At 32.5% G+C, this 14,767-nt stretch overlaps 1 protein-coding gene across 3 annotated transcripts; it reads left to right on the top strand.

The window, feature by feature from the left end:
- The first annotated feature begins 1,487 nt into the window (after positions 1 to 1,487).
- LOC105676714 (F-box/WD repeat-containing protein 4-like) lies at positions 1,488 to 12,576 on the top strand. Of its 3 annotated transcripts, none has more exons than XM_067352132.1 (7): positions 1,488 to 2,695; positions 7,661 to 7,942; positions 8,011 to 8,191; positions 8,256 to 8,431; positions 10,373 to 10,507; positions 11,740 to 11,855; positions 11,976 to 12,576. In XM_067352132.1, exons 1-7 carry the CDS (start codon positions 2,511 to 2,513, stop codon positions 12,011 to 12,013), a joined length of 1,113 nt encoding a protein of 370 aa, XP_067208233.1. In that variant the 5' UTR covers positions 1,488 to 2,510; the 3' UTR covers positions 12,014 to 12,576. The 3 variants fall into 3 exon arrangements, with proteins under 3 accessions (XP_067208233.1, XP_067208231.1, XP_067208232.1); XM_067352130.1 differs by having other exon boundaries at positions 11,740 to 11,899; positions 11,976 to 12,575; XM_067352131.1 differs by lacking the exon at positions 1,488 to 2,695 and adding an exon at positions 6,557 to 7,251 and having other exon boundaries at positions 11,740 to 11,899; positions 11,976 to 12,574.
- Positions 12,577 to 14,767: the final 2,191 nt, after the last annotated feature.

Here is a 14,767-nt window from a genome sequence, read left to right on the forward strand (position 1 = left end):
AAAAAATATAAATTAACATATGAAACATAACGAAGTTTAAAAATTTTTTAAAAATGAATAAAGATATAGCTGCAATATGTATTGTAAAGAATTATTTAGATATATATTCTTATCTTTGTGATAATGAGGAAATTGACATAATAATAACCTCTCAAAATATCACAAATGAAAACCGTATTAAGAATATTGAAAATTATGTTGAACATATACTTTGATTTCTTTCATCAAATAGCGTAATATTTGGCATTTTTAACAATAATGTAGCTCAACGTTTTTTATTATACACAAAATCTTCAGATGAGCACGTAGAACCACGTTACACATGTATGTTGTTCAGTCGACAGTCGACACAATTTCCCGCAATTTACGAAAATTCAAAAAACGCTTCAGCCGTACTACCTCTCCGGCTACAGCATTGGAAGCGGAATGGTAGAGAATATTTATGACGTTTCAGTGACGTCATTTATATCATTGAAATGTTTCGAAGTGCTAAATTGACCGCAGTCGAAACGCTTCAAAGCATTTGTAGCAGTAACTCGACCGCACCCATTATTACTATGAAGAACCATTTTATAAATGAGATCACGAACAATCATTAACTGCTACCACGGTGTAAGAATATAAGGTGATTTCACGACCATTGTATTCTATTAAAAAATTTGTGATCAAGATGTCATAGTTAAGGCATGTCACACAAGATGTCACGTTGGTGCAAAATCCCAAGCATTGAGTAAAAAGAAACAGGAGGGAGCGTTTGGTCTTAAAAGTGCGGACGGAAGTGACTATATAAAGTGGTCGCTCAAGATGGCCGCTCAAGGGCGCCAATATTGAATGACTTGTTATGTTATTTTGGAAATAATGTACAATTAAAAGAAAATAACTATAATATGCAACAATAATACTAAATTTTAATGGCGTTTTTCATTGGGATTGCACTCGTGCAGTATTTCCATAAGAGCAATGTTAAAATCTAAAATCTAAATTTATATTAAATCCTTCGTCCTTACAAAAATTTATCCATGCATTTCTTTGATCCGGATTTTTCGGAAACCTGTTTGTGAGTGAAAATTATTTAGTAATTATTGTGAATCTACAATTTCACAATACTATACATATAATTATAATCTCCAAAATAAAAATCTCGTTATTGTTGATAATACTAACCGATGAAACGTTATTCCATGATTTCGAGCTGCTGTTATGCCATGATTTGCTGCTGTTATGCCACAAGCTCTACAGTATACCATTTTGATCGTTTATTTCCATACACTGTTGCATAAAAGACTATACACTGCATATTAATGCGTACAACGTACGGTATGCCGCTTGCCGCTATGCTCGAGCATTCCCTCTCACTTTCAAAAAGTGGTCGCTCAAGATGGCTACCATGACGTACATCCGTCCGCGGATTTACCTAGTCCTGGCTAGTATATGCTCCCTCCTGTTTCTTTTTACTCAATGGCAGTGACTCGGTACCGGATTTCTCTTTCTATCTCGTCTACTCTCGACTAATAGGGTGCATTCGTTTATGCAGCGGTTAGCGCATCCACTGCGTTTATCATCTGCTAGTCACGTTATCTAATTTACCGAACGCACACCTGCGTGAATGGCTGCGTGAATGGATTTAAAAGCATTGGCGAAGTTGCATTACGTTGTGTCTATACAAAATTTTGCGAAAATAATGAAGACGGGATCAAAACATTCTTAAATTGAGAGTTCTCTGATCCTTTTTCTATATCAGCTGTAGACGAAATCATTACATGGTTAGGAACTATTGCAGCAGAACCTGTACCTGAGATAAATTTACAAAAACAAATCCCAAAACATTACAAAATTTGTTTATAGAAAATTCAGACAGTTTAGAATTTTATAATGTGTTTAGATTTTCAATCTACATTTAATACGTGTGCATTTTTAGGTTAATTTGATTGTAAATACGAATATCGTAAACTTTAAAAAATTTTTCCATTATATAATACTTATCTTGGATTACTTTTACTTTTGCGGGATCGATTTCGAGGAGTTGTTCTACCCCTTTTTGATTTTTTATTTTAATAAAATCTATTTTCACATTTTAATTAATCAATGTGGATGCAGATAATTAAGCTAGATTCGCAATGGGTGTATTCGTTTACGCAGTACTGCAAGCAGAGCATCCAGAGCAGGACCTCCGAAGTACCTGCGCAGATGAGATACATCCCTGCGTAAACGAACGACAAACTGCGCTGCAGTTATTTTCGCAGGCGGAGTAAACGAACGACATCTGCGGCAGTAACTGCATAAACGAATGCACCCATAGTAGCTGTGAACACGTGACCAAAACTGTTGGTTAGATAGAGAGATCCGGGTCCGAACAGCTATCTCCATCTGACCGGTCGAGAATAAAGACGTGCTCGTTCCAGTATGATATATATTTCAATGCGCAACACTGATATCTACATCTTTAGTGCTCTAAAAGTCGTATAAAAAACGGCAGCCTCTCGTCGTAACGTTTAATTAGAAAGACAAATATGTCTCCATTGTACAATTTGCCGAACGAGCTACTAATAATAATTTTCAGATTCTGTGATGTATATACTTTATCACAGATTAGTATGGTATGCAGACAATTTTGTCGTGTATCATATATGATATTAAATGAAAAAGCTAACCATTTGCTTGTTACGAATCAGGTGTCAAAAAAATTTTGTGAACGGTAAGTTAAATAAAGCTAAATCTTTATTTGTATTTCAATTTATTTTAGAATTTTCTGTTCAACACGTTCGAACCAATTTTTTTGATCATTTTCCGTTTACGTCGCGTGAGTTGTATGGCCTGTGATCGTGGGCTCCACGTGTCGAGTTCATTGAACTATATAACATACTGGAAAGCGCACAAGTTGAGATTTTGCTCAATGACCTCAAGTCGAAGGAGAGAGTTGCCAAGTGGATATGTTTATTCTATGTCGCACGTTTATCTAAATGGAAAAATATAATCTCCATAGGAAATAATGCCTTCTTAGCTAAAAACATATATCTGCATACGCAGTACGCAATAAAGTTGCGAATGCTTAACAGAGACGTTTGAAATGTTTGTTACTTATTTCACAATCACCTTGTACGCTGAGAAAATGTAGGCGGAACGGATAGTAACATGTTAGTGAGACAGAGAGGGCGATATCTTATAGCGATGGCCTTTGTCGCACAGGCTAGCGTCAACTCGAGACAAAGAAGCGCTTGTTCCAGTAAATATATAGTTCAATGAGTACAACTGCCGAAATCTGGTAATACACTACTCAGAATCAAGTATCCATATCAATATAATATTGGTCAACCAATAATATTTTTCTGTGAGAAACATATAATGCAATTTTAAATGTATTCTAATTCTGAATTAAATAACTTTTTTGTTTAATTCTAAATAAATTTGTAGCAATATGCTAGCAATTATTCGCCATTTTAATATAAATTCAAATTTTTTTATTAACAGAAATGATGCAATGACATCATTAATCACTTCCAAATTAATCCAAATTTATCTAGTTAATAATATTAAAAGAAAAGTGTTCTCAGATAACAAAAATATTTTTTTCAAATATAGTACAATATTAGTTAATAAAACATTTCATATATTACTCTCAAATCAAAGCTTTTTGTCGTGTCCTTAGTTATGTAAAACTTAATTTAATTTTTTAGCCATGTGTTTTTAAAATACATTTTAATATTTACAAATTTTCAGAAGATAAAGTATTCTTGATCCCAGCAAACACAAAGTAATTTCCTACCTAACAATGTAACTATTACGTACAAGATATGTTACACTGCAGTTATATTTAGTGAGAAATTATAACAATAATGTTATAGCACAAAAATTCATAAATGATAAGGTCTGGCCAAGTTCCAAAAAAGGTACTCCAATATGTTTATATTTTAATAATTATCTAAATTTTTAATATATCACCAACATGAAAAGTAACTGATATGTTATTCAAGGTGCAAATTCAAAATAAACATACATAAAATATTTATAAAATGTATAAATAAAACTGATTAAAATTTGATTAAAAAAAATTTAATTAAAATAACAAAATATTTATTAAAAAATACAAAAAAACTTGACGCTGCCACACCGAACAACATATTAACTTACATAATGTCAATTAATTACATGATGTCAATTAATCATTCTATATATTATATTATTACTCATTTTCATTGTTTCATAATACTTTAAGGTGTAAAGAGAAGCGGTGGGGCGGAGGCGCCCCTCGACGGGGGTAAAGGGGGGATGGCGCGAAGAGCTGCGCTGGGGAGGGGGAGGCGAGAGGGAGGGGCAAAGCTCGTTAGCAGCGCCAAGTTTTTTTGTATTTTTTAATAAATATTTTGTTATTTTAATTAAATTTTTTTCAATCAAATTTTGATCAGTTTTATTTATACATTTTATAAATATTTTATGTATGTTTATTTTGGATTTGCACCTTGAATAACATATCAGTTACTTTTCATGTTGGTGATATATTAAAAATTTAGATAATTATTAAAATATAAACATATTGGAGTGTCTTTTTTGGAACTTGGCCAGACCTTATCATTTATGAATTTTTGTGCTATATTACCTACTTTTTTATAAATGTACAAAATTAATTATGTGACAAAATTGAGATTATTTTTATTTATTTTTCAATGATTTTTGCACATTTCGGATGTAACATTTATATTAAGTCAGTTGTATATTAACTAAATTATCTTACATTTTAGCACAAGTATTTTGTACCACACTTACATTCTGTGAAACAAATGTTTTATTTCAAATATTCAAACTAAACTATTTTTTGTTGTAACATGTCTTCGGTTTGACTGCCCCATTGATATAAAGCCATGAATAGCTGATATAAAATATCTTTGGTTTGATATCACAGTTTTGTTAAAATTTTTACAAAATATACGAAATAAAACTATAATATCAAATCAAAGACATGTTAAACATAAAATAATTTAGTTAAAACATTCGAAATGACACTTATTATGTTTTATCTAGCGTAACTGTGATATCAAACGCAATACTTATGTTATTATTAGTTATTTTGTAATATTACCAATAAAACATCTGTTTAACAGAACATAAGTGTGATATAAACAAAATACTTGTGTTATAATGTGAAATATTTTAGTTAATATGTAATTAAGTTAATATAAATGTACAAAATTAATTATGTGACAGAATTGAAATTATTTTTCAATTATTTTTGCACATTTTGAATGTAACATTTATATTAAGTCAGTTGTATATTAATTAAATTATCTTACATTCTAACACAAGTATTTTGTATCACACTTACATTCTGTGAAACAAATGTTTTATTTCGAATATTCAAACTAAACTATTTTTCGTTGTAACATGTCTTCGGTTTGACTGCCCCATTGATATAAAGCCATGGATAGCTGATATGAAATATCTTTGGCTTCATATCACGGTTTTGTTAAAATTTTTATAAAATATACGAAAAAAAACAATGATATCAAATCAAAGACATGTTAAACATAAAATAATTTAGTTAAAATATTCGAAATGACACTTATTATGTTTTACATAACGTAACTGTGATATCAAACGCAAGACTTATGTAATTAGTTATTTTCTAATATTACTAATAAAACATCTGTTTCACATGACTTAAATGCTATATAAAACACAAGACGTGTTATAATGTAAAATAGTTTAGTTAATATGTAATTAAGTTAATATAAAAATGTACAGAAATGTACAAAATTAATTATGTGACAAAATTTAAATTATTTTTTAATTATTTTTCTACATTTCGAATGTAACATTTATATTAACTTAATAACATATTAACTAAATTATTTTACATTATAAGTTTTGCGACTGGATCGATGTCGACGTCGATGAGATGTTCTTCGTTTATTAATACTAATAAAATTCTATTACATGGCAGTTTATTTGTTAATAAAATATTAATAAGATTAAAGGATATAATTTTCTTTTTTATACTTTGCAGAAGTTTTTTTTAATACTCTTCGAGTTATTTTATATCTTAATCTGACATATTTCAATATAAAATTTAAATTAAAATATCTCTGAAAATATTAAGTTATGGATAATCTTACCGTAATACTTTTATGATTAGAATAATGAGAAGTGGTAAAGAAAACGCATAATTGTTAAAAAAAGTACATTGTAAATTACATACTTTTTCTTCAAAATAACAATGGGTTTTTTTACACGTATTGATTCGTTTTATTATTCTGCGCATAAAAATATTACGGTAAGATTATCGATAACTAAATATTTTAAGAAATTTTAGATTTTATATCAAAATATGTCATATCTCTCTCTCTCTTTTTCATGTTTGCGAAATTTTCGTAGTGCAACTTGGGGAAGTCGAATTCATTGACCCTTGGCACCTGATACAAGAAATGCACGTAGCGCAACTCGGGGTATTCGAATTCGTCAACTTTTGGGACCTGGTGCGAGGAATTCCCGTAGCGCAACTCGTGAAAGTTGAATTCGTTGACCCTTGACACCTAGTGCGAGGAATTTCCGTAGCGCAACTCGGGGAAGTTGAATTCATCGACCCTTTGCACCTAATGCGAAAAATTCCTGTAGCGCAACTCGCAAAAGTCGTATTCGTCGACCCTTGGGACCTGGTGCGAGGAATTCCCGTAGTGCAACTCCCGAAAATCGAATTCGTCGACCCTTGCCACCTGGTGCGAAAAATTCCCGTAGCGCAACTTGTGAAAGTCGAATTCGTCGACCCTTGACACCTGGTGCGAGGAATTTCCGTAGCGCAACTCGGGGAAGTCGAAATCGTCGACTCCTTGCACCTGGTGCGAAAAATTCCCGTAAATTTTAATGATAATGATAATACCCTGGGCCCCGTAAATTCTTCATTCGCCCCTGCGGACAGAGGAGAAGAATAAGGAGACCAAGATCTATAGAGAGAAGGTTACCTCAGTAAAACCGGTTGATGGCGAGGGACGATGAAGTAAGGGGGGAGCTAGAAACAGCTTGACGGCGAGGAGCGATGAAGGAAGGGGGGAGCTTGAAACAGCTTGCTGGCGAGGGGCGATGAAGGAAGAGGAGAGCATGATGATCTCATCGACAAACAGTAGCTGTCTGAGATAGCTTCTGTTTGCCGATGAGATCATCATTGCCCCTCTTGCCGCTCGCCTCTCTCTGCATTTACCCCTTTTGCCGCTCGTCCCTCTCTGCATTTGCCCCTCTTGCCGCTCGTCCCTCTTTGCGCATGAGGTAACCTTCTCTCGAGATCTTGTAAGGAAACGACGTTTCTTAATTTTTGCATTACCATCATCACTTTTTGACCGCTTGTATTTCCGGAACGGCTGGACCAATTTAAATTCTTTTTAGCTCAAATTAGTCGTGGCGATGCCGCCTTTAAGGATATACTATGTGTTTTTATAAAATTTTTTATATTTTAGTTGTTACAAATCCCCGAAAAGTCGACTTTCTGCGCGCAGGATAAGAGACTTAGTAATGTCATTTTCTGAACTTTGCCAGAGACTCTTTTCCTGACTTAGTAGTGTCGTTTTTTGAACTTGGCCGGAGACACTACCGCGTCTCCTGATGTTACTGTTACTAGTGTTTGCTTGGATTTTACATAAAATCCCATTGAAGAACATACGTTTTATTTTTTTTACAGATGTAAACCACTATTATCTTTGAATATCTCTAAATTTATTACACATTACAACTGGAAAGATGGAATATTTAAAGAACGTAAAGTATGTGAATTACCTTTAACGTTTATTTGTAACAGTGGTCTACAAATGACTAAAAATGCGGTTGTGTTTCACGGTAGTAACAGTCTTATGGCTTATAACCGCACAATGAACGGTACTTTAAAAAAGGAAGTTATCGAAATTTGCAACTCTAACATTGCAGACATTACTTATTGCAATGACGTAATTATAAGTAGCCATCGGTGAGTATTTATTTATACACTTTGTTATGTTTATTTCTTTTTTTTATTTTTAACAAAAATTCTTGCAGAGATGGTAGTCTCAGATTCTGGAGAATTCAATCACAGGGAAAAAATACAAATTATTTTGCACAATTAAAAATATGTAGCAATGTACATGATGAAAACATTTATCGATTAGATGCAACATCGCAACATATTTTATTAAGTTGTCAAAGTGATGACATTGCAACTACAAAAGTTTCAGTGAAGGTAAGATTTAAAAAATTTGCAATAATGCTATGTTGTAGTATGTAATAAATCTGTTCTTATTTAGTTACAGAAAAATACATATGAAAAAGATGGTTGTGTGGAAAGAAACGAATTATTTTATAGGAACAAATCTTTTGTGACTTCAATTTTATTTGACCCTATAGGAACAAAATTTGCTGCTAATATCAATCAAGAATCACCGATTCATTCTTCAGTTCTAATTTATGATATTGATAAAAGGTAAGGTATCTATAAGGTATATATTTGAATTAATTAATCGTTTTCTATAGATGTTCGATTAAACATTGACTATATTTGTACCACTGAGCTATATAACATACTGGAAATGGTCTTAAAGGAGTGGGGCTGGTTCTACTGGCTAAAAGAGAGAGATATATTGTCGGGGGGTGTTTGTATTCTTCGCAACATTTTTGATTGGCTAGCGATGATTATCTGTATTGTAAAGCTCGAACTAAAAACATTCTCCGAAAAATTTTATCTCTTTGAAGACAATTTTTAACCATAAATAAGAGATCTGTAAAAATTTATATGAATAATATTATAATATTATTGCCTTCATCAACCTTTTTACGAATAAAATCACGAACAACTATTAACTGTTATAGAAGCAAACGTTTTTAATAACGGTAATAAACGTAAAACGAAGACAGACATCTCCCGGTCACTATTGGAGTTATCCACTTTTAGCCATTTTGAAGTTAAACATTAGCAGAATGTGTTTACTAGACCAATTATCACTTCCTGATAAAGAATATGTTTTTATCTTGACGTCTTCATAATCACCGTGATCTTGCTTCCATTGACTGGATCATTCTCGGATCTTGCCTTTGTTGGCCGGATCACCTGTCAATCTTGCCTTTATTAGCCGAATTACCTGCCGATCGTGTCTTTATTGGCTGGATCGATTATTGATCTTACCTTCGTTAGCTGGACATCCATAAAAACCTCGATAACTTCAAATCGCCTGACCCAAAAGTGGATAAAATTATATTGTTTTGAAAAGTTGACTATAGGAGGACTATAAACATATGTAATCAAAAATAGGGAATTCCATTTAAAAAATTCAAAGTGACCTTGCTCTGATCTTGGCGACGTTATCCAAGGTCAAACTGATAAGATCAGTAAATAAATTTTTTTAAACCTTACAACTTTGATCTGAAACAGTTTTTTATAACACTTATATTTTTCTAGATATTCTGGAGTTCTTATCTTTTTTATATACTCTGTATAGTTCAATGAGCGGGATGGTCCACTGTGGAAAAGAAAGGGCTATATTAGACGGGGATGTCTGTTTTATGTTTGCCTTTGTTTTCAATATCCTACCATAACAAAATGGATAGACGTCTTCGTCTACTATTGCTATTCTTTGGTCACAAACACATTGATTCTTATAAGAACGGCTCATTCTAGTATATGCGCGCATATGCGCTTTACGGAACGCAGCCTATATATATGGTTCAGTGATGCAACTTGTTGCAACAATACGCATGCAATCTGGTAAATTACTAGAAACGCTGTGTGCTGTTTGATGCATTTTTAGAGTTGTGTGAAATTAGCCTACCAAAATTAACTTTTCTAACTTTCAACAATTGTTGCTAAATGTTGGTCGTTTGTTGATTACTGTTGGTCTAATTTTGATGTTTGTTGGTTGCTAATTTGTTGTTAACAAATAAATTTCAATGTAAAGTTAGCCTACCTAATAGGAATTTTTTATTTTTTTTCAATTCTTATGCGTCAAATCGATTGTTGCTCTCAACTGTGCCTTTTAGAATGATTGTTGGATTATTTATCAATTATAACAAAATAATTTTAATTGCGCACATATTGCACATGCGCGACTCTCAACCGTAAAGTTAGTTACTCTGGAAATAATAGTTGCGCTATTGAAAATTATTATTTTGTTATAATTAATAAATAATCCACCAACAATTATTATAAAAGACACAATTGAGACCAAGAATCGATTTTTTATCGATTTGACGCGTAAGAATTGAAGAAAATAAAAAATTCCTATTAGGTAAGCTAACTTCACACTGATATTTATTTGGTTATTAACAATTAAATTAACAATCAATAATTAGCTACAATTGTTGAAAATTAGAAAAGTTAATTTTGGTAGTCTAACTTCACAGAGCTACAAACTAATGAAAGGCATTTTAGTTATCAGGTAATGGAGAAAAAATATGATTCTTTTATTATGGGAGGCCAAGTACTATGGGAGGATCCTCACACTGTTCTCACGTTGAATAAGGATTATATTAGAAAGATAAATTATATTAAAAAGATAGATATGAGGTAATCAGTGAACTCTATACATACTGGAATGAGCACCAAGTAGGAATTTGCCTAATGATTCCGAACCGAGAGAAAAAAAGTTTAAGGGGTGATGTTTATTTTGTCTCGCACATTTATCTAAATGGAAAAATAATAATAATCTCCATAGCAGAGGATGCCTTCACTGTTTCTCTATCAGTTTTTTGTCTCATAAACAAACTCGGCTGGCTTTAACGGCGGTGCTTATTCCAGTATGTATTCAGCAAACACAGAACATTGCAGTAACATTGCGGCAATGTTACAATATTGCAATAATATTGCTGCAATGTTGCAACATTGTCACAATGTTTCTGCAATGTTCTGTGTTTGCTGGGTATAGAGTTTACTGGATGTAATAAATTTATCATTAACATTCCCAGGGAGAACAACAGGTCTAAGAAACGTCTAATAGACATCTATCGATGTCTATTAGACGTCTATTAGATGTCTATAGACGTCTATTAGACGTTTCTTAGACCTGTTGTTCTCCCTGGGTTAAAGGCAGTATTCATAGTTCGTTCTTATATTTAAGATTGTCCTAAGTCATCATCGTCGTCATCTTAACCCTGATAAAAATATTTTTCTGAAAATTTAACAAAATTTTGCTGAAACGTATTTGAAAATTTCTCTCAATCGACCCCATTAATTAATTTCATAAATATTGCAGCAATTTTTCATTAAAAAGTAACAGTTTTCAGTTTAATTCAGTAAATTTCATAATGATCATTATTTTAAAACTCTTTTATTACTTTTCAACAGTATATTTTAACTTTCCTTATATTTCATAGGGCGGTATTCATAGTCCGTTCTTATATTCAAAATCGTCTTAAGCACGGACTTATATTCGCTCTCTTCGTCACACATAGATTGTGTCTGACGAAGAGAGCGAATATAAGTTTGTACTTAAGACGATCTTGAACATAAGAACGGACTATGAATACCGGCCATAGTATTACATTAAATTTTCATACGGAAAATTATGATTCATTTTGAAATATATTCAGTAATTTTTCAAAAACTTTTATTTTACTTTTCATTGATTTCATAGTACTTTCAGCAAAATATTTCCATCAGGAAAGACACTAATATGGCTTTCTGTTTGGTTCGTAGCATCTTAAGATAATTTTTAAGACGATTTTAAGTATAAGAACAGACTATAAATACGGCTTTTAAACGGTCATTCAATTTAGTTATATTCACTACTGTGATTTCAGAACATCCGAATTTGTACATATATGCGATACTTCATCCATTCCAGAGTGGGGTCATGATAAATTAACATGTTTCTCATCAGATTATCTATCTACTATTATGACGGGGACAGAAAATGGTAAAGTTATTTTATGGGATCAGAGAAAAAGTGCTCCCATTCAAGTTTGTATTACTTTCAGATTTTATGTATCTTGTACTTTATTAGTGACATATTATTAACTGTCTTAAAAATTTTTAGATGTATCAAATAAGTCCTACAAAACACCCCGATTCTAATTTAAATACCGATATGTATTCTAATCAATTTCATAGGAAGAATATACGTTCTATACAATTTGATAGCACCCATTTGTATGCTGTTACATATGAAAATTTAATTGAATTTGATTTTAAGGGAACAAACCTTGACCACAAAAAAGTAAAAAATTTTTTTCTGAATTATTTTTAAAGTATTTAAAAAAAAAGTTAATTAAAAATTTGTCTTTTATTATATTTTGAATATTCATATAAATTATATATTTAATGTCTTAAAATAAAAATTAAAATAATAAATGTTTGTATGTAATATAATTGCTTCAAAAATCTTTATTTCTCAAAATATAGCATTAGTGTATGCAATGTTATGCAGAAACTATTTGTCCGAAACAAAAAAATTTTTAATTTTTTGCACTAATAGTTAATTTACAGACAATCATGTCTCCAACACAACAACGTATAACGTTTATTTCGAAACATTTTATAAAATTTTTATAAAATTAATTTTAAATAAAAACAACAAACTTGTTTTAAAAAAAAAATGTTTTATATAAACTACGTATTACGCGCGTTATTCCTTCATTTGGAACAAATAAGGGTGCCGTCACATACAGCCCGTAATCCGTAATCCGCATCGGAAGTCCGCAAAAGTTATTAGGTATTTCGTCCGTAACGTTACGTGTGTTTTTATCTCCTTGTGCCCCATGGAGCCGTAATTCCATGAAATATCCGTAAAAGTTACTGCAAGTTACTAGTTATTACTAGTAATGCTTTTTCTAATTTTATTTATTTAACTAAATTTGACGATTTAATTAAAACTTTTGTTAAAATCATAATATATTCTGTAGTTTTCTTATAAATAAAATACAAATAAACAATCTGTTAAATAAAAAATAGTACTACCGTTACGTCTGTATTTACGGCTCCATGGGACACAAGGAGATAAAGGGAGCTTTCCATCTAGGAGACACAGATCGACACTGTGTGACACGGTCAAACACCGTGCTTGGATACTTGATGGAATGCGTTTAGTTCTGAACTAAACTGCTAGAGTTTGCTTATGGCCGGTATTCATAGTCCGTTCTTATATTCAAGATCGTCTTAAGCACGAACTTATATTCGCTCTCTTCGTCAGACACAATCTATATGTGACGAAAAGAGCGAATATAAGTTTGTGCTTAAGACGATCTTGAATATAAGAACAGACTATGAATACCGGCCTATGTCTTCCCATAATATCTAGTAAGTTTATTTAATTGAAAAATTGGCGTACCAAGAGCATATTGGCATATTTAAAGTACGTACAAATCAAACATAACCATCATTTATTATTGTTTATGATCGCAATAAGTATAAATATATTTTGCAGATGGATAAAATGAAAATTCTCTAGAATACCATCCCAAAAATTGGCAGCCATGAAATAGACTCTGTGTTCGACTATGCTCTTCTGCTGTGTCGAACCGTGCCGTGGCGTGTCATTGTTGGAAAGCACCGTGTCTGACACCGTGTTGATGTGTGTCGCCTAAATGCCTTGATGGAAAGCTCCCAATAACACACGTAACGTTACGGACGAAATACCTAGTAACTTTTGCGGACTTTCGGTGCGGATTACGGATTACGGGCTGTATGTGACGGCACCCTTACAAAAATGACTGCAGTTTTCGATCTCTCGCTTTCTATAATGAGATCATCGTTCCCCTCTTGAGGATTTTTTTCAATTTTTAATACGCTTGCGCAACTGCTTAGGCGCACGCTTTGCAGCCGTACATGGACATATGTCCATACGGTTCTATACATAAGGTTTTGAAGAAGCTGATAAAATAGTCTCGTTTAATGTTGTCTTGGGGGCAATACACTGCTGAAACCGTAAGGGGCTGAGCACAATGAAAAGCACAGGCAATAGGAACAGGAAATAACATAGAAGAGAAAGAGAAAAAAGCTATTTCTCTCTCTTTCTTTCCTATATTATTCCCTGTTCCTATTGCCTGTGCTTTTCATTGTGCTCAGCCCCTAATAGGGCCTATCCCACGGACTAAGGAATAGAGGGACTGAGTCTAAAGTCCTAGTTTAGGCGAGAGGGGATGGTAACTCAAGCGTGCGGGGGGGACTGCTTTCCGCCATATTGATATAGCGATTCTCACACAGAGATTCTGTGTCTGTGACATGGTTACACTCGTGTAGTGGTGCCACTAGACATAACAAGTGACAAGCATAAAGAGATTAGGCAATTTTATTATTGTTGTATTATAAATTTTATAAAATACTTTAACTTTTATTACTCTGAGGCTCTGCATACAGTAGACAAAATATTAGAAATAGCAATAAACATTTAATATTAAAAAGAGAAATTATTTTACATCTAACAAGAGAATAAAATATATTAATTAGTTCCAATTCTTATTTCTTAATTTATGCATTAATTTTTTCTATTCTTTTTATTTTTAAAATAAATAATTCCAATTTCTTATTTCTAATATTTAATAATTATTTCTATTTCTATTTCCTATTTTGTTTATTGTGCGCAGGATCTGACTTTCATTTCTCACATATACGCAAATAGTGAGTTCTATGTGTGGTGATTACTAAACGAATATGGCGGCCCCCCCTCCCGCCGCAAACGTGCTCCGCCGGTACAGCTTGTGCACCGTCCCTCTATTCCTTAGTCCGTGGCCTATCCAGTCTTCTACTACCGCATTGATGGCTTAAAGCTTCATGATGGGGAGTAGTTAGATAGTGCCTGATTTTATCTTTAATTAGAATGGCAATACCACC

Source organism: Linepithema humile, chromosome 3 (genome assembly GCF_040581485.1).
Source record: "Linepithema humile isolate Giens D197 chromosome 3, Lhum_UNIL_v1.0, whole genome shotgun sequence".
Lineage (NCBI taxonomy): Eukaryota > Metazoa > Arthropoda > Insecta > Hymenoptera > Formicidae > Linepithema > Linepithema humile.

Excerpts from the sequence above, each read along its gene's own strand:
- LOC105676714 (XM_067352130.1), top strand. The coding sequence starts at position 2,511 with ATGTCTCCATTGTACAATTTGCCGAACGAGCTACTAATAATAATTTTC. Across the intron at positions 2,696-7,660 it reads TCAAAAAAATTTTGTGAACG|ATGTAAACCACTATTATCTT; the intron begins GTAAGTTAAATA and ends TTTTTTTTACAG. Across the intron at positions 11,900-11,975 it reads GAAAAAGTGCTCCCATTCAA|ATGTATCAAATAAGTCCTAC; the intron begins GTTTGTATTACT and ends AAAAATTTTTAG.